This window comes from Crocuta crocuta, unplaced genomic scaffold (genome assembly GCF_008692635.1).
Source record: "Crocuta crocuta isolate KB4526 unplaced genomic scaffold, BGI_CrCroc_1.0 scaffold133, whole genome shotgun sequence".
NCBI classification, from domain to species: Eukaryota; Metazoa; Chordata; class Mammalia; order Carnivora; family Hyaenidae; genus Crocuta; species Crocuta crocuta.
Genome location: NW_027529438.1, coordinates 2,809,125 through 2,832,955, shown reverse-complemented (window position 1 = coordinate 2,832,955; position 23,831 = coordinate 2,809,125). Strand labels below are relative to the sequence as shown.

Genomic DNA, 23,831 nt, shown 5'->3' with positions numbered 1-23,831 from the left:
GTGCGAGATGAACTAACCAATACAGTATGTCTCAATCCCACAAGTGGGCTCTTCAGATACAAGACAAGTTCCCCATGTACCTCTAGCCTGAGCTGTGCACGGTTCATTGGAAAGCACCCTCCAGCTTCTGAGAGACTGCCTCCAGGAAACTGGTTTTTGTCAGAAAAACCAATGTAAAAGGCAGTAACAAGAAACATATTTTCCTCGTTAAGAATCAAAATGCAACAAACAAGTCTAGAGTTTCCTTTTGATCGCCATTCCCGGTCTCCTCTGCCAAGCCCTCCAATCTTAGAGGGACCCACTGTTATCAAAACTGTCTCCCGAGGTTCCTTGCTCTGTCCCCACTCACCCTCTTATCTGAGCACCGGAGCGAGCACTAGAGTGAGGCTTGTTATTGGCACGGTGTTTCCCCTTCTCGATCTCTTGTGTGTACATGCATGTATGCGTGTGTGTGTGTGTGTGTGTGCACGCGCATGTGTGTGCTTATCCATAAACATATAGAGCGTGCTTTACATACACCTTGCAACCTGTTTGTTCATCCAAAAGCATGTCATGGACACCTATCCAGCTCAGACTTTTAAAATCTTATGTAGTATTTCACAGTCGGAATATACCATCGTTCATAGCGTTCTCCTATTTATAGAAATTTCCCCCAGTTTTTGTTAATAAAAAAAATATTTCACCAGTGGTGTCTTCACATCCTTGCCAACACATGTCTTTGTTGTTGTTGTTGTTGATGTTTGATACTAGCCACCTAACAGGTGTGAAGTGATACCTCATTGTGGTTTTGATTTGCATTTCCCTCATGATTAGCGATGTTAAGCATCCCCCCTCCTCATATCTGTTGGCCATTTGTATGTCTTCTTTGGAGAAATGTCTAGTCAAGACCTTAACCCATTTTAAAATCAGGTTATTAGTTTTTTGTTATTGAGTTGTAGTAGTTTCTTATATATTTTGAATATTAATCTTTTATCAGATGTATGGCTTACAGGTATTTTCTCCCATTGTATAGGTTGCCTTTTCACTCTCTTGATGGTTTCCTTTACTGTGCAGAAGCTTTTTCATTTGGTGTAATCCTGCTTGTTTGTTTGTGCTGTTATTCCCTGTGCTTTTGTCATAATATCTGTGAAATCACTGCCAAGGCCAATGTCATGAAGCTTTTCCTGTATGTTTTCTTCCAGGGGCCTTAAAGTTTCAGGTGTTACATTCAAGTCTTTAATCCATTTTGAGTTGATCTTTGTGTGTGGTGTAGCATAATGGTCCAATTCCATGCTTTTACATATGGGTATCCATCCGATTTTCCCAATTCCATTTGTTGAAGACTATCCCTTCCCCTCTGTGTATTCTTGGCACCCTTCTCGAAGATATGTTGGCCATAGCCACTATGGAAAATAGAATGGAGGTTCGGAAAAAAATTAAAAATAGAACTACCATATAATCCAGCAATTCCACTGCTAGGTATTTTCTCCAAAGAATTGAAATCAGGATCTTGAAGAGGTCTTAGCCCTCCCGGGTTCATTGCAACACGATTCACAACAGCTAAGATGTGGAAACAGATGTGAATGAATAAAAAAATATGGTATATGCACACAATGGAATATTATTCAGCCTTTGAAAAGAAGGACATTCTGTAATAATCAACATTGAGGAATCTTGAGGCCATTATGTTAGGTGAAATAAACCAGTCACAGAAGGACAAATCCTGCATAATTCCACTATATTAGGTACCTAAAAGTGTCAGGTTTATCTAACGAAGAGTGGAATGGTGGTTGCCAGGGGACGAGGGGAGGGAGAAATGAGGAGCTGCTAATCAAGAGGAATAAAGTTAAGGTTGAGCAAGATGAAGAAGTTCTAGAAATTTGATGTATGACATTGTACCTACAGTCAACAATAATGTACTGAATACTTAAAAATTTGTCAAGAGATGGGGCACCTGGGTGGCTTAGTCGGTTAAGGGTCCGACTTTTGCTTAGGTCATGATCTCGCAGTTCGTGGGTTCGAGCCCCGCGTCGGGCTCTGTGCTGACTGCCAGCTCAGAGCCTGGAGCCTATTTCAGAGTCTGTGTCTCCCTCTCTCTGACCCTTCCCTGCTCACACTGTCTCTCTCTCTCTCTCTCCTAGAAATAAATAAAAATATTAAAAAAAAATTTGTCAAGAGAGTAGATCTTTGGTGAAGTTTTCTTACCAAAATGAAATAAAATTGAAGAAATATTGCAAAGCATTTCTTTGTTCATACCTCATTATGCAGATACATAAGTCTTTCTCTGGGGTAACTAATAATAAGTGAAATATAAGGATCTTAGGGTATATGCATTTTTAAACAATTTTTTATTTTATTTATTTTTTAATGTTTATTTACTTTTGAGAGAGAGAGAGAGTGTATTTGAGAGGGAGACAGAGGATCAGAAGCGGGCTCTGCATTGACAGCAGCGAGCCCGGTGCAGGGCTCGAACACACGAACCGTGGGAATCATGACCTGAGCTGAAGTCTGATGCTTAACTGACTGAGCCACCCAGGCCCACTTTTATAGTGGTTTTCAAAAAATGATCTATAAATCTGTATTTATACCAGAAATCATATTGTTATAAAATTCCAATATTTATCTTAGCCTGTTGCTTGTCTGTCGATGCTTTTGGTCTCAAAGACATTTAATATCTTGATGGAAACGTCTATCACTTTTTTAATTTTTGGATTTTGTTTTCTACGTCTCATTCATGCAGGCCTCCGTTACCTTTGGCTCCTGGAAAATGCCCTTATATTTTCTTGAAATACTTTGATAGTTGTCTTTTTGCATTTTGGGAACTCTCTTTTTTGTACGTGAGTTATGGATATACTTTTATTTGTTTTGGAAAACAAGTGAACTGTTTCACTGATTTTAATGCCCCTTTTATAGTATAGTAAGTTCCCATTTATATGAGTCTTTTCTGGGTTGTCTGTTCTCGTCATTGTTCTCCTTATAGATCTGTGGGCTGATCCCATACTCAGAGAGGCGTTTCCTGACTCAGAGAGGCCTGAAATAGCCCCCATTCATTCCCTGTCATGTCACCCCAGTTTATTTTCTTCATGGCACATACATCTCTTTGGATTTCTTATTTATTTATTTGTCTGCCTATGTATCACAAGCTCCATGAAGACAGTTCCAAGCTGCCTTTTTCAGCACATAGAATCATACCTAGTAGACACGTAGAGAATAGTTACTGAAAAAATGAATGAAAGAATACCCTTGGCCAGGGATACTTGCATTTTGAGCTTTATTTTCAAAGCTTGAATAAACTTGTCAAGGGAATTTGTACTGTTAACCAAAGAAATGGATGGGGAAGGGCCTTCCTACCTCCTTGAAGTTCTTCTCTCTGTGTTTGTGGGCTCTGCTCACATGTCACATTGCTTAAATTACGGGACCCTCAGAGGCACTCATTCTAAGGTCCAGAAGAGGGTGATGTATGTTTACCCTAAGCCTTGGGTACACTTCCTTTTAGGGTGTGGAATTTCATGTGGCCAGATGGAATCACCGAAAATGTGGCTCAAGGCAATCATTAATTCGCTCTGCAAATATTTACCCAGCCCTCTGGTAGGTGTTGAGAAGTAGTGGCGAGTAAAATAAACATGGAGCTTGTATGGAAGGGATGGGGAAGACCCTACAGCAGTGAACATATAATTAGAAACTGGAATCATCTCTATGTAGAAAAATAATAAAAAGCTTTCAGTGCATGTAATAAGAGGGCCAGAGAGTATTTCATAGAGGAAGTGACCGTTGAACAGACGGTTGATGGAGACAAAGGGAGCCTGAAGTGTTTGGCAGAGGCCCTGAGGCAGAGGCAGGAGAATAGCTTGGGTCCTATCAGCGGAGGCCAGATCAAAGGGGAACGCGCACTCCGATGACAAAGACAAAACAAACAATAACAACAAAACCTACCTGGATGTTGAAGTAACACAAACTCTGGCTTCACTTGAGCACCTGTCAACTGTGTAACCAGATCAGTTTTAACCTCTTTCTGCTCAGTTACCTTGCTGATGAAAAGAAACCTTGTTGGGTTACTGTGAATATTACATGAGAGCGTCTTGGGCCCACGTTACATACACATGCTGTAGTTACCGTACTTCCGGGTTTGTTAATGGTTTTGTGTTTGTTAGCTGCTGACACCCTAATGTGAAGCAGTCGAAGTAGAAATAATCACTTGTTTTGGAGATTCACAGCCTGAAACCAAGTTTCCAAAAGGAAAGTCAGTCAAAAAGTTTTGAGCCTCTAGTAAGTTCTACGTAGTTCAGTTAAAAACCATTTTTGAGTGCATGCTTTGTACAACATAGAAAGTATTCTTTTGGAGATACAAGAATGAGGCATTTTGAAGGTTGTGACTAGATGGATAATTTTATAACTATGTTATGGGGGATCTGATAGAGGCAAAATCAGCGTATGTTTTGGTTAAAGGAAAGAATTTGAAGTGACATTCCTTGTAGAAGGAACTGGGGGAGAAGGTTATGGACGGCTCACAAGAAAGGTGCCACAGGAGAGAATCATAGGGCTCTTCTGCCAAAGGAGAGGGTGGTTAGTCAAGGCAGTGCTCACAAGGCTGAGTGGTTGCGGACAAGAAGCTCAGGTCTTTTTTGGAAGGATATCCAGGACCATGGCCATGGGTAGTGCTAGATTATAGCCATGAGCAATGTCTCCAAGATCTACCCGTGTCTTCCTTTCTCTGGGCGAATTAGCTTGGGGACTTGTTTATGGAGACACAGTATTCCTGCTGCTGGCAGTGACTAGGCACAATGAGACGCATATTTTGCCCCGTCCAAATCAGTGCCACGGAACCATGCTTATCACCATTTTGTGGTCTGTGGATCACTCACCCCTGACGCCCACCGGAAGACCACTTTAGTCTTTTGTGCTTGATGAGTTTTGGCTTCATCCTCTTCAAGCATTTGGATATCTGCTTCCTTCCTCCCTCCCTCCCTTTCTCTTTCTTCCTTTCTTTCTTTCTTTCTTTCTTTCTTTCTTTCTTTCTTTCTTTCTTTCTTTCTTTCTTCCTTCCTTCCTTCCTTCCTTCCTTCCTTCTTTCTCTCTCTTTCTCTCACTCTCTCCCTCTCCCTCTCTCTCTCTCTCTCTCTTCCTTCCTTCCTTCCTTCCTTCTTTCTTCCTCTCTCTTTCTCTCTCCCTCTCCCTCTCCCTCTCTCTCTCTCTCTTCCTTCCTTCCTTCCTCCCTCCCTCCTTCTCTCTCTCTCTCTCTCTCTCTTTCTTTCTCTTTCTTTCTTTCTTTCTTTCTTTCTTTCTTCCTTCTTTCTTTCTTTCTTTCTTTCTTTCTTTCTTTCTTTTCTTTCTTTCTTCCTTCCTTCCTTCTTTCTCTCTCTTTCTCTCTCTCCCTCTCCCTCTCTCTCTCTCTCTCTCTCTTCCTTCCTTCCTTCCTTCCTTCCTTCCTTCTTTCTCTCTCTTTCTCTCTCTCCCTCTCCCTCTCTCTCTCTCTCTCTCTCTTCCTTCCTTCCTTCCTCCCTCCCTCCTTCTCTCTCTCTCTCTCTCTCTCTTTCTTTCTTTCTTTCTTTCTTTCTTTCTTTCCCTCCCCACTTGTTTATTGAGGAGGGCAGGTCAGAGTTCTATCACCAAGAAAACATCATAGAACGCTTCTGCTTCCTCAAAAGACATCTTGGCTATGTTCTCTCGTTATTTACTCCATTCCCACTATAGCCCATTAAAATCCTACTCATCCTTCAAGAACCTGGGCAGATCAGATTTCTCCATGAAGCTTTCTGTAATCACCCCAGCTTAATGGGATTTTGTCTCCTTTATAATTATGTATTGCATATTATTTATAACAATGGATCCAATATTTGGTTGATGTTTAGTGTTACCTGGCAGAAACTTTTTAATACAGTTTTTATTCTAGAACAGTTTCATACGTGCAGAGTCAATGCAAAGATAACACATAGAATTCCTGCTTACCCAATACCTAGTTTCCCCTATTATTAACATCTTACATTAGTACAGTAGCTTTGTCATAGTTAACGAATCAATGTTGATACTTTATAATGACCTAAAGTCTATACTTCATTCAGATTTCCTCAGTTTTCCCCTATGTCCTTTATCTGTTCCAGGATCATCATATAGGATGCCACAAAACATTTAGTTGTCAGGCCTCCTTAAGCTCCCTTAGCTGGGACAGTTTCTTGGACTTTCTTGTCTTTTGTGATCTTCCTAGTTTAGAGGATTATTCAATAGGAATTTTGTAGAAGGTCCCTAAAACAGTATTGGACTGATGTGTTTCTCATGATTAGATGGTGGTAATGAGTTTTTAGGAGGAAGACCACGGAGGCTAAGTGCTGTTCTCATCACATCATATCCAGGGTACACATTAACAGTATGACTTATCAAAGGTGACATTAACCATCACCTGACTTGACATAGTGTTTGTCAAGTTCCTCCACTGAAAAGCTACTTTCTCCATTTCCACACTGGACTGTTTGGGAGAAGGTCGCTCTATGCAGTTCACCCTCAGGGGACAGACTGTGTGCCACCTCCTTAAAAGCAGAGTATCTACATAAATTATTTAGAATTCTTTTGAATGGGAAAATTTTCCATTCTCCCCTTTTGTTTATTCAACCATTTATTTATATCAACATGGACTTGTAGATATTTATTTTATTCTGTGGGTTATAGTCCAATACTACTTTATTTATTTTCTTGCTCAAATTGTTCCAGCCCTGACCACTGGGAAATCTTACAGTTAGTTCCTGTGTCCCTTTGCTATATCGCCATCATTTTGGGGGAGGTACACTTTCTTGATTTCTGTCACTAAAAGATCCTCCAGGCTCATAGTGCGTATGTCCTGCCCCAGGCCTGGGATCAGCCACTTCTCCAGGGAACTCTGGATCCTTTTATTGGAGAATGATATTAAAACCAAGATCTGGGCACTAGGCATACTTGTTGCTATGGTGGTGTCCATGCATCTGATACAGCAAAGAGATGCATGTGTATATAGTAACCTGTATATATGTATATATCTATAGATGTTCCATATGTAACTGTATGTATCTCTATTAAGCTAAACATGAGTTCATACCAATGTCTCAACTCTAGTTCCTTTCCACATAGGTTATTTGGGGAAATTTAAAGTTACAGAATCCCAGGTACCACTCCAGAGCTAGTAATTCAGGATAAATATTAACCTTAAGTCTTTTGAAAGGCAACTACATTAACACCATTGAATGTTTTTCTTGGTTTAATATTGGAATCAATATAAAAATTATGAGAACTTCATATATGTAAGTTTTAGTTTAACACCATTCACAATGTGGGTAAGTATTTATCTTAGTAAAACTTTGTTACCTGCCTATAGTTTTGCTAGTGTTAATTCCATGACCTGATAGAGTTTGGAAATTCTTACATTATGTGATTATTGAATGTCCCACTAGACTCTTGAAGACTGTGATTTGAAATCCTAAATATAGAAATAAAGACTGTAAGAACACAAATATAATAGTGCAAGTTGTATTCATTCGTTTTGATAGTATCTATCTCACTTGTCTCTTGTCCTCTTTCTTGTTTTCTTGCATTTTCGTGGGCTGCAGGCTCCAGTTCCGACACCATCTTCTGAGATGACCTCGATTCCCAGAATGCCCTTGATGCTACTCCTGCTGCTGCCCATCTTGAGTTCTGCAAAAGCTCAGGTTAATCCAGGTAACATGGCCGTTGCTCAGTCACATGCTTGACCAGCCAAACACTCAAGTCCATCAACATTCATCCTGGGATAGGCCCTGCCAAGGGTATCCAAAGGGTCGTGTTTCCCCCTTTTCCATTCATTCATTCATTCATTCATTCACTTTCATGATCAAACATGTCCAAAGCAGAAACAGAAACTAATATCCTCTGTCTGTATAACATCTTGGCTGTTGTGAAAGGGCTTTTGATCTAAACTAGGGTGGAGTGAATGGGAATTTTAAAAAAATGGGAGGCGGAAGAAGCATCCATTGGCTTCTGCATCTTCTAGGAAACAGGAAAGAATTTTTAGATGACTTGGAGAACTTCTGCAGGTTGAGTTTCCAGCTATTTTTGGCTAGTTTAGGCCTGTGTTTTACTTGGATGTCACGTTGTGCTTTGGGGACCCTGGTCTTATGGGATCTCGGAGTCTCTCTCTTTCCTGCCAAGTGTGGCCATACTCAAAAACAGATGTGTCCAGAGAAATCTTTTAGTTCTCCCCAACTTTTTAAAACATTGCATATATTGCTTTTAATTCTTTAAAGTTAATTAATTTTTCAATTTACATTCAAATTGGTTAGCATATAGTTCAACAGTGATTTCAGGAGTCTGTTCCTTAATGCCCCTTACCCATTTTGCCCATGCTCCCTCCTACCATCCCTCTAGCAACCCTCTGTTTGTTCTCCATATTTAAGAGTCTCTTACGTTTTTGTCCCCGTCCCTGTTTTTCTATTATTTTTGCTTCCCTTCCCTTATGTTCATCTGTTTTGGATCTTAAAGTCCTCATATGAGTGATGTCATATGATATTTGTCTTTCTCTGACTGACTAATTTCGCTTAGCATGATACCCTCTAGTCCCATCCACGTAGTTGTACATGGCAAGATTTCATTCTTTTTTATTGCTGAGTAATACTCCATTGTGTGTGTGTGTGTGTGTGTGTGTGTGTGTGTGTGTGTGTAGATATAGATGTAGATATAGACATAGATATAGATATAGATATCTATCACATCTTTATCCATTCATCCATTGATGGACATTTGGTCTCTTTCCTTACTTTGGCTATTGTCGATAGCACCACTATGAACATAGGGAGAAAATTGCATGTATATTTTAAACTTTAAATTGAAGTAAACAATTTTATCACTTGTCTATTACCAGAGTAATGTCTCTCAACAACTTATGTGAAGTTGGTGATCCAGTCTGGGCTTGCTTGAACTATTCTTCTGATCTCTGGGTTCACGCACGTATCTGGGAGTCAGCTGGTTATTGGTTCATTCATTGGATGGCCTTGGCGCTGACAACTGGGCAACTTAGCTGTCCTCTCCTCTAGCAGACTAGCATGGATATGTTTTAATGGAAATTATACAGGAGCAATAGCAGAAGCAGTTATGTGCAGCACTTTCCAAGCCAATGCTTCAGTCACATTCGCAGAGATCTCATTGGCCAAAGCAAGTCACATGGCCAAGCCCAGCATCAGAGTGGGATGGCGTAAGAGAAATCACATGGGGATGGCTTGAATACAGGGAAGGGTGAAGGATTGGAGTCATTTTTTTCATGTTGGCGCAAATATAAATATAGGAAAGTGTACATACATACTTATACATAGTATAAGTGCTCCATTTGATGAATTTTACGAACTGAATACATCCATCTAAGCAGGATCCAGATTAAGAAACAGAACTTTGCCAGATTTCAGAAGCTCTCCTCATGCTACTTTTCAGTCACTTCTTCTCACCCTCACCCCAAGGGTAATCATTATCCTGCTTTCTAATAATATAGATTAATTTTGCCTGTTTGGCAGACGATGTGTAAATACTCTTTTGTGTCTGGCTTCTTTCATTCAGTATTTTGTTGATGATATTCATCCACACCTTTGCATGCAGTTGGTAACTGTTTGTTTTCATTGTTGTACAATAGCGCTTTGTTTGAATATTTTATTTATCCAGTCTGCTGTGGATGGGAATTTGGATCATTTCCATTTTGGGCCCATCATGAGCAAATCTGCTATAATCATTTTTGTAAAGGTCTTTTGGTAGAAGTGTGTCTTCAGCTTTTTGGGGGGTATATGCCTGGAAGTGGAGTTACTGAATTATATGTTACATACTGTGTGTTTTTCTACATACTACCAAAGAGTTTTCCAAAGAAACTTTTACCAATATGTCAATCCCACAGTAATGTATGAAAGTTCCAGTTGCTTCATGCTATATTTGGATTTTTGAGGACATTTTTATTTTGTCCTCTTTATATAGCAGGAGGGTACATTGTGAAAATTCTCACCCTCTTCTCCTAGCTAGAATTCTATCTCTGTGGGATATTCTTTGTACCTGAAAAGGAAATATAACCAAAACACCTTAAAATCAAAGATTTATTGGTTTAATAAACCCAGTACTGTATTACTTTCTTATAATAAGCTTAGTTGGGACCTCTCAGATCTGAACTCGAACACCATTCCTTCATTTCTCTCCTCTGAAGTCCTCCTACCCAGGTGAAGTGTGGTTGCTTCCTACTACATTTAACAAGTTCACGACCATCTCCCTGATTTGATCTCCAAGGGAAAGTCACTGTGTGTGCACAGAATGGTAGCATGTTTTGGTGCCAGGCACGTTCACAGAGACTGGGATGACATGAGGACATTTTGATGAATAAAACAAACCAAAACTTCTGTGTTCAAGAACATTGTAATGAATAAACCAAAAGAGCTAGGCTTCTGTGTTCAAGAACATTGTTGTAGCCCTGTGGCGGGAAATGAGCTGTGTGAAGACAGAAAACAATTATCGTTAAAACGTTTTCCCGTTTTCCTGGTGCCAACCATTTATGTTGGCTCTTTCTCTCTCTCTTTTTTTAAGTTTGTTTATTTATTTTGAGAGAGAGAGAGAAAGCTAAAGAGAAAGCCAAAGGGAGAGAGAGAGACTCCCAAGCAAGCTCCACACTGTCAGCACAGAGCCCAATGCTGGGCTCGGGCTTATGAACTGTGAGATCATGACCTGAGCTGAAATCCAGCGTCAGAGGCTTAACCAACTGAGCCACCCACGTGCCCCTTCTGTTGGCTTTTTCTTCCAGAGATAAAGAAAGAAATGTCTTGACTTGCAAAGATCTTTGTAGGAACATAGAATATTGGAGGTATACTGAAGAACTAATCCTTCTCTCTACCATTTCTTCTATTTTACCAAGTTAGGCTAGAGACTAACAGTGAGAAATTGTAATCAGTGTTAGGGGGTCTAGGCACAAAGCTTGGGGTTCATGGAGTCTTTGGCCATGCACACTAATGAATGTGGGGTAAATATATAATAAACGCATGTTGATTTATGGATGACTTTTCAGAAGTCCTTACTGGTATCTATGGAAAGATGAAAATTCTTGGCCAGTTAGGTTTTCCCCACAAGTTGGTCCCATGGTATAAATCGATGGCATCTTGGATGTAAGTCAGGAGAACTGGGTTATCAACAGATCTTAAAATACTGCCATATATTTTAATAGAGTATTTGATATATAATAGAGTATTTGTCAGTCTTGACTGGCAAATAGTAACTGGGCTAAACATTAAATTTAATTAATATAAAGTCTAAAACAAGCTCATTAGTTTAAACCCATTTTGGGGATTTCGTCATGGATGCTGGTGTCACCCCACAGAGGCTCCCAAGCCGTGCTAGTGTGATCTAGGTAGCAGATCACGACATGAGGCAAGAAGGCTGTTGGCTCACTGCTCTAAGGCCCCAGAGCTTTGGCAACTGCAGCCAAGCAGGTAGTGGGGCTGGTGGTAATAGTGGCATCTCCAGTAATGGCAAGGTTCAAGGTGGCATTGTCATTGGGGGCTGCAGTGTAGACTCTACAGGTCCACCTGGGAAATACTGACATGCAGGAGTATGTACACAGTTCTGAAGTGTGGACGGCATGCCTAGCCAAGTTCCCATTGTACCATGTACCAGGGACAGGGAGGGACCTGATGACTGTCGATGCAATGGGAAGGTCACTGGAAGAGTTTCAGGCAGTTTCCTCTGTCACACTCATGGCTCAGGAGGATCATGTAGCTAGTGGCATCTCCATGAAACGATCATACCAACAATTTGTGAAAAGCATTTCTACAAATCAACAAATGGTGTGGACATTGTTGGAATATTCTGTGGAATGATTTGAAGCTTGCTTAGAAAATAGTATTTAACTCATTGGGGAGCCCAAGTGGCTTAATTGGTTGAATGTCCAACTCTTAACTTTGGCTCAGGTCATGATCCCAGGGTTGTGGGATCGAGCCCACATTGGGCTCCATGCTGGGTGTGGAGCCTGCTTAAGATTCTCTCTCTCCCTTTCCCTCTGCCTCTCCCTGCTCATGCTCTCTCTCAAATAAGGAAGGAAGGGAGGAAGGAAGGAAGGAAGGAAGGAAGGAAGGAAGGAAGGAAGGAAGAAAGAAAACGAAAAAAGAGAAGAAAAGAAAAGAAAAGAAAAAAAAGAAAAGGAAAGAAAAAAGAAAAGACAAGACTATCTAAATCACTTAGAAAGTAATTCTGAGGGAAAATCTGGTTATGATCCCGGCTTGGTCTTTAATTGTGTGACATTAAGCATTCCATTGTATTTTTCTTTGTATGTCCTTAATCTTTTCACCTGTAGTAAGGTGAAGTTGGATTAGATGATCTGTGAGAGGCTTTCTGTCACAACCTTACTGTGATTTTATGGTGTGGGAGTTTTACTGCCTATACTGAAGATATAGATGGGCTTTGGGCTCAGAAGCAGGGTCCCTGATCTTGCATTTCTGTTCTTTGTAAAAAAAAAAAAAAAAAAATCCAGCTTGTCCCCAGCTCCCTGGCACTTCTCAGGCTTGGGTTCTAAAATCTGAACTTCAGGAGAGCCTTGCTTTTGAGGTTAAGCACAAAGAAGATAGCTGATAAATATACAGATTGCCCCAGCCTAATCTGTAGGAGTTCCATAATACCAGAAGCTTTTTGTTGGGCATTTTTTTCTCTGGAGGTGGGTCCAAGAAGAAGCCTTTCAGGAAGAAGAAACAGTGTGTATGCGATGGCTGGAAGGGAGAGGGAGGTACGCATGGGGCTGCCTGGTGGAGGGCGCTGAGTGAGGACCCAAAGGGGCAGCTGTTCCGTCTTCTTGTAGGTCCTGGGGCTGAGCTACTGGGCTTACAGGAGAGCCCGAGAGGACCTCCAGGAGAGACGTCTTGAGACTCCACAAAGAAGGATTAGAATAGTCTGAGCTATAGTAGTGGTTTGGCCAGACGCCTCCGGGCTTCTCCTTCAGTGGCCAGTAGGGCCCAGAATCTTAGGGATTCCTAGGGAGGAGGATGAGTAGAAGTGACCTGATTATCCTGGACGCTGAGCTCAGGGACCTGAGGTCCTGAAGACTCACCCAACCACCCAGATAACCGCTGTATGTGAGGAACATGAGGGGGGTTGGTCCCGCCCTCTGCCTTGGCCCGTGACAAGTGCTTTCACTTGGAAGCGGGAGAAGCCCAGGCATTTAGGATGCACAGGACAGAGCCAGGGCAGGGCCATGCTGGGGCTTCCTGTTTCCATTCCGCATTTCCCCTTCATAGACAGCAGGGAGCTTACTAGCAATTCAGAACCCTGGGGTGGGGGAGTCCTCCTTTGGTGTCTAGAATGCTCCTACTTCCAGAGAAGAGGCAAAGACATTAGAGGGTTGGAATTCTGAGAGGAGGCATTCTCCGAATTCTTCTCCTATAGACTCCAAATGTGTTTTAGGTTCATCACTGTGGTGGTGTCATTTCCAGCATCGATCCTACAGCCCAGGGAGTTCTTTGGATCTAGGCAACTAGCGTCCTTGGCTGTTTGAGTTGCAATGGCCCTTAACGATATCCAAGTCCCTCTCCCCCATTTTACAGATAAAGGAAGTGATGTCAAAGGGGGTGAGAGGTTTGTCCAGGAGCACACATCTAGCGAATGGTAAAACAGGAGCCATGACTCCCGTCTCCCAGCTCCAAGTTCATTCCACCAAAACCACTCAGCCCCTCAGGGAGCCAGTGAGGAAATGACCTTTCTCCAATAATCTTGTAATAGCCAGGCAGTCTCATGGCTACTTTTCTGTGACAGCCAGTGTCCATTTAGGGGGGGTGAGAGGGGTGCCCTGAGGCGAAGGAATAGAAGAAGACTAGCACGATCATGCAGAGCTCGCTCTGGGGGCCTTGGTCTCATCAACACGCCCAGCAAGCAAGAGTCACACTAGACGCCCTTTAGTACTGACTCAGCCTTGCGAAGGTCGAGGCTCCAGAGATGCCCCGTTCTGCACAGTGGCGTCTCCTTCTCCTCACCCCCTTGCCTGCCGCCAAAGCTGAGACATGTAACTTACACACATTTCCAAACTGGAGAGTCATGGGCTCTCACCATTCATGTCCCCAGAGATGTGTGAGAGGGTTTGCGGGGCTTCGTCTAAGGAGAATATGGCACTGGCTTCGGATTCCTGAAACCAGACCTGGGATGCTAGCACAGTGTGTGTGTGGCTGTGTGTGCATGTGTGTATATGTGTGTGTGTGTGTGTGTGTGTGTGAGAGAGAGAGAGAGAGAGAGAGAGAGAGAGAAGGAAGAGAGAGAGAAGGGACCTCCCTGCTTGCATTTCTCTTAAGCAAGCGATACGGATGCTGCTCAGCTTGGCCTTTTCTTGCTTGTATGTTTGTTTGTCGAGTCTAGCCTGAGGGTGGCCTTTGGTATCCTTCCTGCCAGTAAAAGGATCTTTCTCTGGGGACAACAGAAGCTCGTCTGCCCTTTAAACACCCTCTGTTGTGCCAAATAGAGAAAAAGAGCATGCAGAGTTCAAAGGAGAGTACCAACTAATATTCAACCAGCACTTTAATATATTCCTGGTGCCATTTGAAGTGGGGGTCAGCAAATTTAATCTTTGCAATAATCTTATGAAGTAGGTAGTATCAGTATTCCAGTTTGACAGAGGAGAAACTGAGGCCCAGAAACCTTAGGTAACTCACTCAAGGTTGCAGAGTGAGTGTGAGGAGGTAAGAGGTGCTCCACCTCCGGCAAGCGTGCTCTTGACCTCTGTGCTCCTGGGCTGTCAGACTCGCGGGGTGCTCCCACATGGCCCAGCCAGGTCAGCTCTCCAGGGTCTCAGTGGTTGAAATACCGAAGGTATGAATGTGGGTCAGACATGAAGGAATTTGCCAGGCCAGGTGGACAGAGCAAAGGGGGGCATTCGAGCTTAAGGAAAGGCACAGAGGCACAAACAGAAAAGTAAGAGTGTGGAGATGCTTGTCACTGAGGGGTCCCCAGGGCAAAAGTGAGGTTCGGGTGGTGCCCGAAACAGGAGCCACATAACTTTGGGATCGAAGTATGTGGCAGATCCTTTCCCGACCAAAGGTTTTGTCCTCACCCAGTGATAACAAAATAGTGTGCCACGTCCTTCCTCCCAGGATGCAAGTTCTTTTCCACTGCAACCACCTCCCTCCCCAACAGTTAGATTCCTTAGTTTATTTTTAAATACATTTAAATCCCCTTTACCCATTTCTTACACCCTCTACCCCCTGCCTCAGGTCACCACCAGTCTTTTCTCTATATCTGTGAGCTTTAAAATTTTTTTTTAAATGTTTTTATTGATTTTTGAGAGACAGAGAGAGCAAGGGAGGGGCAGAGAGAGAGGGAGACACAGAATCTGAAGCAGGCTCCAAGCTCCAAGATGTCAGCACAGAGCCCGACACGGGGCTCGAACTCACAAACCTCGAGATCATGACCTGAGCCAAAGTCAGATACTTAANAATATATATATATATATATATATTTTAGATTCCACATATAAGAGAGATCTCTGTCTGACTTATTTCAGTTAGCATAATGCTCTCAAGTTTTATTCATATTGTCACAAATGGCATGATTTCCTTTTTCTCATGACTAATATTCCATTGTTTACCTATACCACAATTTCCTTATCCATCCACCCACTCATGGACACTTTGGTTGTTTCCATATCTTGGCTAGCATAAATAATGCTGCAATGAACATGGGGGGGGGTGTGCATATATCTTTTTGAGTTAGTGTTTTCATTTTCTTCAGATGAATATCCGAAAGTGGAATTGCGGGATCACATGATAGTTCTATTTTTAATGTTTTGTGGAAACTCCACACTGTTTTCCCCTAGGGGCTGTGCTAATTTACATTCCCACCGAGAGCGGAAGGATTTCTTTTTTTTCCACATCCTCGCCAACACTTATTATCTCTTGTCTTTTTGGTAGTAGCCATTTTAACAGGTTTGAGGTGATATCTCATTGTTGTTTTGATGTCCCTTGCCCTGAGGATGAGTGATGTTGAACTTTTTTTTTCCATGCACCTGCTGATCATCTGTATGTCTGCTTTGGAAAATGTCTGTTCATACCTTCTGCCTGTTTTTTAATTGGACTATTTGGTTTTGTGCTCTTGAGATGTATGAGTTCTGTATATATTTTGGATACGAGTCCCTTATCAAAAATATGATTGGCAAATATTTTCTCCCATTCAGGAGGTTGCCTTTTTATTTGTCAGTGGTTTCCTTTGCTGTGCACAAGCTTTTTAGTATGATGAATTCCCAGTTATCTAGTTAGTTAGTTAGTTAGTTAGTTAGTTGCTTTTGTTTCTGGTGTCATATTAAAAAAATCATTACCAAGACCCATGTCAGGACGCTTACTGCCTGTGTTTTCTTCTAGGAGTTCTACGGTTTCAAGTCTTCCATTCGTGTCTTTAATTGATGTTGAGTTAATTTTTGTGCACGATATAAGATAATGGTCAGGCTTCATTCTTTTGTGTGTGGCTGTCCTGTTTTCCCAACACCATTATTGAAGAGACAATCCTTTGCCCATTGTATGTTCTTGGCTCCTTTGTCATAAATTAATTGACCATGTATGTGTAGATTTATTTCTAGGTTCTCTACTTTGTATGACAATACCATACTGTTGTAATTACTACCGCTTTGTAATATATCTAGGAGTTGGGGGACACGATGCCTTCAGCTTCGTTCTTCTTTCTCAAGATTGCTTGGGCCATTCAGAATTTTTTTGTGGTTCCATACCAATTTTAGGATTATTTGTTCTATCTCTATTATTTGTTTAGGATTATTCGAAAAACACCATTGGAATTTTGATCGAGATTGCTTTGAATCTGTACATTTCCTCAGATAATACAGACGTTTTTACAATACTGATTCTTTCATCCATAAGCACGGAATATATTTCTATTTATTTGTATCTTCTTTGATTTCTTTTATTAATGCTTTGTACTTTTTGATACGCAGGTCTTTCGCCTCTGTGGTTAAATGTATTCCTAGGTATTTTATTATTTTTATGCAATTATAAAAACGAGATTGTTTTCTCTATGTCTACTTCTGATACTTCATTATTAGTGTATAGAAATGCAACAGACTGTTTTTGTGTAGTGACTTTACATCCTGTAACCAGGGTGCAGCCTCCTTTTGCTGTCATATTTCAGCAAGTCTGAGACAAAGATGTTCCAAGATATAGACAGGCAGTAAGCCTTCCCGGGTCCTCTTTCCAGATTGTTCCCTGAATCGGTGGTTCTTCTTGACCCTGAGGTCTCATTATAGATAGCATGGAGAGTGAGCACTGACGTACCATGTGATGCCAATGTGGTTTGGTGAAGAGACCGATGGCAATGGACATCAAGAGACCTAGAGCCTGGTTCCACCTGTGTCACTATCCAGCTTTGTGGCTTTAGGTAAAGCTCTGTGTCTCACGTTGCCCACTTTTACAACGGGGAACATAACCTCTGCTCTCTGCCCCCCACACGGCTACAACAGGGGGATCGAATGAGATAATGGAAGTCAAAGGGCTTTGGACAGCAATATGCGGATATTGATGGTTGTGATTTGTTACTTTTGGAAGAAAATAAAAATAAAAATAAACCAAATACCATAAAACAATGGCTTCTATTTAGCAGACGGTGGGGGAGGAAAGAGAAAAAGAGTTCATGAGTGACCATTATGGTCCCTTGTGGTCTCCAAGAGAGACTCAGGTTCCCTCTGGGCAACGGGGGCTTCTGACAGCCCTGAACTCTGGCCGTGCTAACTCCACGGGGACGCAGGGCCCTGTGCCTGGGCGAGCTTATCCACGGCAGTGTGTTTTTCTGAGGAGAATAGTGTGATTGTTGACTTAGCTCTCGGTCCTAGCCAGCAGGCCTCTGAGGAGCATGGATGTGGCGTGATAGGCCTCCCAGAATTTTTTGTGGTTTGGACACGTACACAGTAAAGTAAAGTAAAAGTTAAGACATTCAAAACAGTGAGGTTTTTGGGGGGCTTAAGGAGGAGGTGGTGAGTTGTTAAGAAATATGCAACTTTTTTTCCCCTGCAGCACAGACATTTATGACTTTGGTCTTTGTCTTATTTCGTGTGGCAACGATCTTTTGTGTATTCATGGCCAATGCCCATCACAGTTCCTGGCTTATATAGACAATCAATAAGTGCTTGTGGAATAAGGCAAAGACAGGAAGGCAGGGAGTCAGGGGGCTACCAGGCTTCTCTGTATTTTTCTGCAAAAAAAAAAAAAAGCATCTAGATTATGCCATTTGACTCTTGGTCTCCCAAAGATGTTAGGAAGCTGAGAAGGAGTTCATAAGAATATCAACCCCTTGAGTGACGGGATGCTGAGTACAGAGTGAGCAGGTCGGGAGGAGGAAGACGGGCTGAAGCCTCCTGAGCTGCAGCTGCCGGTGGGAAAATCCAGCCTTCTGGTGTCTGAGGGTCTGGGGACCACAGCCCTGCTCATGGGTAGGACAGCCTGGGTGCTTTTCCCAAATGCCTAAGGTGTCCCCGCTTTGGCCTATCAGCAGAGCATTTCAGCACTTGTCAATAGAGGGAAATGTGCTTAAATTTACCCACATATGTGGGTAAACCTCTTATTTTGGCATCAGAGGGAGGAATTCAGATTCAATCTTTTGGGTGCTGTAACCTCTATTCAAGATATAAGGCCAAACCATGAAGTGTATTTTCTGTGTACAAGATGGCTAACAAGAAATGATTCATCGTAGCGTTGGAGGAGCCCTGGCTATGCAGGGAGAGGGAAGGGGCGGGGAGGGGGGCAGGTCCACCTTTGGAAAGCTATAATTTTAATTTGTTTGCTTTTAGGAGGTTAGACCAATATTTAGGACTCTGTAGTAGGTTTCTTACCAAGAAACTTGCTCAATCGTGAGAGGTAACTATGCATTTCGCAAATGCACAGAGCAAGAAAGATGCTACCAGCTAGAGGGACCCTGGTCTCCTGCAAGAGCTCTGGGATTTTGCCCCGTAGTGACACCCTCTAGCCGTGCAAAGCCCAGAGCCAGCCTCGGGCCCCTGCTCCAAACTGAGGGATGGCTGAAAGTGGCTGTGGGAGTTATGGCCCCTCTCGAATTCTCCCTTCTCTGAAGTCTGGTCCCCTATTCTCATGGTCTGTTTGGAAAAAAAAAAACTTCTATTTGGATGTTTTGCCCATTTTGAACTTTTTTGTTAAACCTCAGCAGCAGTCAGATGCTTTCCAGTGGATGATTTATGAATTTTATCTAGGTCTTTCAGACATTCTCAGGGGGAGTGCTGGGTAAGCTACTCCATCCCATCTGGAAACAGAAATAAACATTAACTTTTACCTTGTTGCCTGTTTATGTTAACCGATTATGTTTGCCTTTTTGAATTGGCTAGTGGGAAGCTCAGAGCCAAATGTGAGACCCACACCCTATACCAGCAAAGGTATAGATCCAAATGTAATATCTTTTATTAGCTCTCTAGCTTATCTTATTTTCCCTATTCTCTTTCCCCTTAACATACATCCATGCATACATACGTATATACATTTATTCATTTATTAATTACCTTATACAATTTTGGAAACCAGTTCCAATCTTTGTTTAAGAATGAGTCAGAGTAAAAATAGTTAAAAAATAAATAACATCCATTATTACTGCTCTAAGCATTGCTCTGCTTCAAACATGACTAAGTACTCAATAAGTATTAACTCATCCTTATAGCATTCTTATAAACAAATACTATTCTTACCATTAAGCTGAGAGGCTGAAAGTGCAGTAACCTTCCCAAGGCCATAAAATCTCCCGAGTTGCTTAAGAAAGAATGAATGTAACATTTAAAACAAATAATCCTTTCTCTCTGCCTCCTGGATGTCATTTCTGGAGCCCTATTATATTTCAGGAAGCATGCTAAGTTCTTTGTATTCATTATATTAAATCTCCACAAGAGCCCTCTTGGCAATGTTGTTAAAGATGAGGAAATTCAGGTTCAGAGAGGTTTACTAACATGTCTTGGAGTTCTACAATTTTGGAAGTGGCAGAATCCAGTTTTAAGCTTCCAAATCATGGCCCTAGTTTTCTTCTCAATTCCTGACCTGCTGTCCCTTCAACTCACTGTCATTTTTTTTAATTAAAAAAATGTTTATTATTTATTTTTGAAAGAGAGAGAGTGAGCGTGCAAGTGGGGGAGAGGTTAGAGAGAGAAAGAGACACACACACACATACACACAGAATCCGAAGCAGGCTCCATCCAAGCTGTCAGCACAAAGCCCGACACGGGGCTTGACCTCACCAGCCACGAGATCATGACCAGGGCTGAAGGTGATGTTCAACCAACTGAGCTGCCCAGGCACCCCTTCAACTCATCTTCCTGTTGAGGGAAGGACATACTATTCTACTGTGAAACTTTCACTGACTTTGGTAGCCGGGAAGAAGAATGTATCTTGGCTGATCCTCACTTTGATGCCCTGGAATCCAGTGCAGCCTGGGGACCCCTCTTCCAGAGCTCTGCGCAATAATTGTTTCTGGAAAGTATTTTGGACTTCCAGGAAGGCTGCAGCTCTAAATGGCTAATCATAAGGGGAATCTCACCTTGGGCAAAAGGGGGCTTGTCAGAATCTCCCTATGTGCCTAGAGGAACCCAAATAATCTTCCTTGCCCCTAGCAGCAACCTGCTGTGTAGATAGTTACCTGAATAATGAACCAGTCTGGAGTAGCAGCCAATGTGGAGCTTGGGAGGGACTTGGACTCAAGCGACAGCTTCTCTAATGGGACCACTTTGTCCTTTCTGATATTGGAAGAACTTGATTATGAGTAGCTTGGGGTTGAAGAAGGAGGAACCGGGGATCAGGAACAGTCCAGTGCAGGAATTTCAGTCTTTGTCAGCTGTGCGTCCTTGACTAAGTCAGTTCAACTTTCAGGGGCTCATAGGTTCTAACTAATATTTGATGTGGAGCCATTGGAGGAGTCCTGCAGCCCCTTCTTGACTCTAAAGTTTCTGATTACAGATGTTCTTTTAGACCAGAGACCGTCTTGGGTCCCCTGGTTGACCCCAGTGACCCCCCTCCCGGTCATTCTGGTCTTCCTTGTACCCAGAGAGGCCCAGGTGTCAGCTCTCCATGCCTCAGGACTCACGTGTGCCGTGTGTGTGTTTTCCTGGAACTCGCATATAGGACACTCATTGATGGGTAAGCCTGTGGTCTGGAGCTAGCAGGGAGATGGTAAACATCCCGGAACAAGCCGCCCTTTCAGGCTCTCAACCTTGGCAGCAGAATATGAAAATAATTCTTGGGAAGCTGGGGCCTGGTGGCAGCTGCTTCTCCTCGGCCTGCCTGCCAGTCCCTACCGGCGCTCAGGATGGATTGAGCTCCTCCCGGCCTGCGGCAGCCGGCACTAGTAGTTTTCCACTCTGGGAAACTGGAAAGTGAACCAGCTTCTCTGTCCAGGAGATTGGCGGGTGGCGGAAGTGTCAAGAACGACCAAGAACAACTCAGCAGGCAAAACCAGGACACCCTTCTTCGCTGCTGGGTCTCTTGCTTCCCTTGCTGTTCTCTGCCTTTGCGTATGCCCCCTTATCTTTCATAATGTGGAGTTCAGAGACAATGGATGGGATCTGATTTAAAAAAAAATAAAAATGAAGTGGGCTTGGGGAAAAGCACAGGGGCCTGACCTTTAGGAATTGGCACTCTGACTCTTTGCTATTGGCAATGGTCCCTTCCACGGGAGTTTACCAAAAATAGGCATATTCAATAGGAAAACCACACTGGTACAGCTGAAAAGTGCCACGTTGGTTGCCATGGGCCGAGGCTTATCCTGGTTCCAAAGACCCACTAGTAGGAGAAAGGCCATCCAAGATCAGCTTGTCTTTTTTCCTATGCCCTTTCTCCCAGACCCCTGGGAATACTGATTCACCAAGAAACTTGGCCTACTGGCTGCTTTTCTGGCCCTTATCTCTGAATTCCCTGTCCTCATCCTTATTATCTTGGATTCCAACATCTAGACTTCAAGACCCACTCCCATTGTCCGAAGAAGGGTTGTAATATTTGCGGCTCAGAGCCTTGCTCTGGCGATGAGCTGGGGGCCTTCATCAAGGCAGAGTGAGGCTCCCAGCTCTTTTCCCTTCTTTCGTGCCTCTCCTCACCAAAGCGTGGTGGTCCCTCCTCAGCGCAGCTTTTTGGACCTTTAGCTGGTGTCCATTGACTAATATTCATGCTAAAGCTTCTCTTCCTCTCCTGCAAATGCCCACAAAGCCCTTGAAAGAGCAAACATCTCTGCTCCTCGGTGTTCTTTGGTGATGATTGAGAAATGAATCCGTTCTGGAGAAATGAATCAACGACAGCACCTGCCCTCAAGAGTTCAACACATAGGGAACTCTCCATTCACCCAGCCTTGGGCTCATCCATCCACCCACTTGCTTCCTTATTTATTTACCAAATGTGTATTGAGCGTCTAAGGGGCACCGTGTGTTGGCAGCTGCTCAGGGGGAGAAGGGAGAATCTGACGTGATTACTGTTCTCAGAATTGCTTACAGGTTCAATATGGAGGTAAACGAGCATGAGTGACCTAGAAAATCTCCGCTGAAGCTTGTTTCCTAAAAGAAGCCCCCCACCCATCTCTTTTATCCCCCTATCATATTTTAGAGTTTTCCACAGTTCTGTCATACCATCTGAAATAGTCATGACTAATAATAGCTATTGTCAAATAGACAGTTTGATCGCCTGTTTGGTGATTGAAAATCTGGTGCCTTTTGTCTCCCTCCTCTCGAAGAATGTAGGATCCATGTCACTTTATCTGTCCTGATCACCACTGTATCTTCATAGCCAGAACTGATTTCTTAGATAAATTCATGAGCATTAAATAAATTAATATGAATGTTAAATAGATACATTTGTTTAAATACATAGACAAAAAGAGGGGTTGTGATAGACATGTAATGACTCAGAATTACCAAGAAGTCTTATATGTCTGCTGCCTGGTTAAACATCATTAGTCAGGGCTTCCCTTGCCTTATTTCTCAGATCTCTGTTTTGAAGCCTCCTAATTAGGAACAACAGAGAACTCCCCTTTTACCACTTCTTCAACACTTATTGAACACTCACTTAATACCGGACACCCTACTACAAATTAGGGAAACGACAGAGAGCGAGATAGACAGGATCCCTACCCATAAGACACTTAATAGTTAGTGGAGAGACCAAAACGAAACAAGTATTTGTATTGAAACAGACAATTATTTGTATTACAAGTGTGAAAAGCTCTAAGAAGGCAACCAGCTCTTTTTTTTTTTAATTTTTTTTTTTAAATTTATTTCCAGGAGAGAGAGAGGGAGACACAGACTCTGAAATAGGCTCCAGGCTCTGAGCTGGCAGTCAGCACAGAGCCCGACACGAGGCTCGAACCCATGAACCGCGAGATCATGACCTAAGCGAAAGTCGGACGCTTAACCGACTAAGCTACCCAGGCGCCCCTGAAGGAAACCAGCTCTTTGCAAGAGCAGGTAACAGAGTCTCCTAATTCCCCCAAGGGCTCAGAGGAATTCCCTAACAGCTGAAGGATGAGCAGAAGTCAGCAGGTAAGGGAGGGGAGGGGAAGAACATTCCAGGTACAAGAAACGTGACATACAGAGAGACCTTGAGGCTTAAGGTACTTTGTGCGTTTATGAAGTCAAGATGAGATCCGGCAGAGAGGTGTGGAGAGCCCAAGAAGGTGAGGCCGGAGAGGTAGCTGGGCCCCATCCCACAGACCTCATGGGCCACACCATCCCAGGAAGACTGGAAAGCTGTTAGAAGGTTCATGTCAGAATAAGATTCAAGGAAGCTCTCCTGGGCTGCCGTGTGGAGAAGGATTGGTCGAGGAACCGGGAGGAAGAGCTGAAGGCTGGGCCCTGCATGGGAGGAGTGGAGAAGGAGGGAAATAGCTGGACTCTTCGCAGGATG

At 42.8% G+C, this 23,831-nt stretch overlaps 1 protein-coding gene across 1 annotated transcript in view; it reads left to right on the top strand.

Annotated features, from left to right (window-relative positions):
* DDR2 (discoidin domain receptor tyrosine kinase 2) overlaps positions 1 to 23,831 on the top strand; it is a 128,748-nt gene that overhangs the window by 63,775 nt on the left and 41,142 nt on the right. The window contains exon 2 of the mRNA XM_077760008.1: positions 7,551 to 7,659. Within this exon, the coding sequence (XP_077616134.1) occupies positions 7,551 to 7,659 (109 nt within the window). The remainder of the gene's footprint in view (positions 1 to 7,550; positions 7,660 to 23,831) is intronic.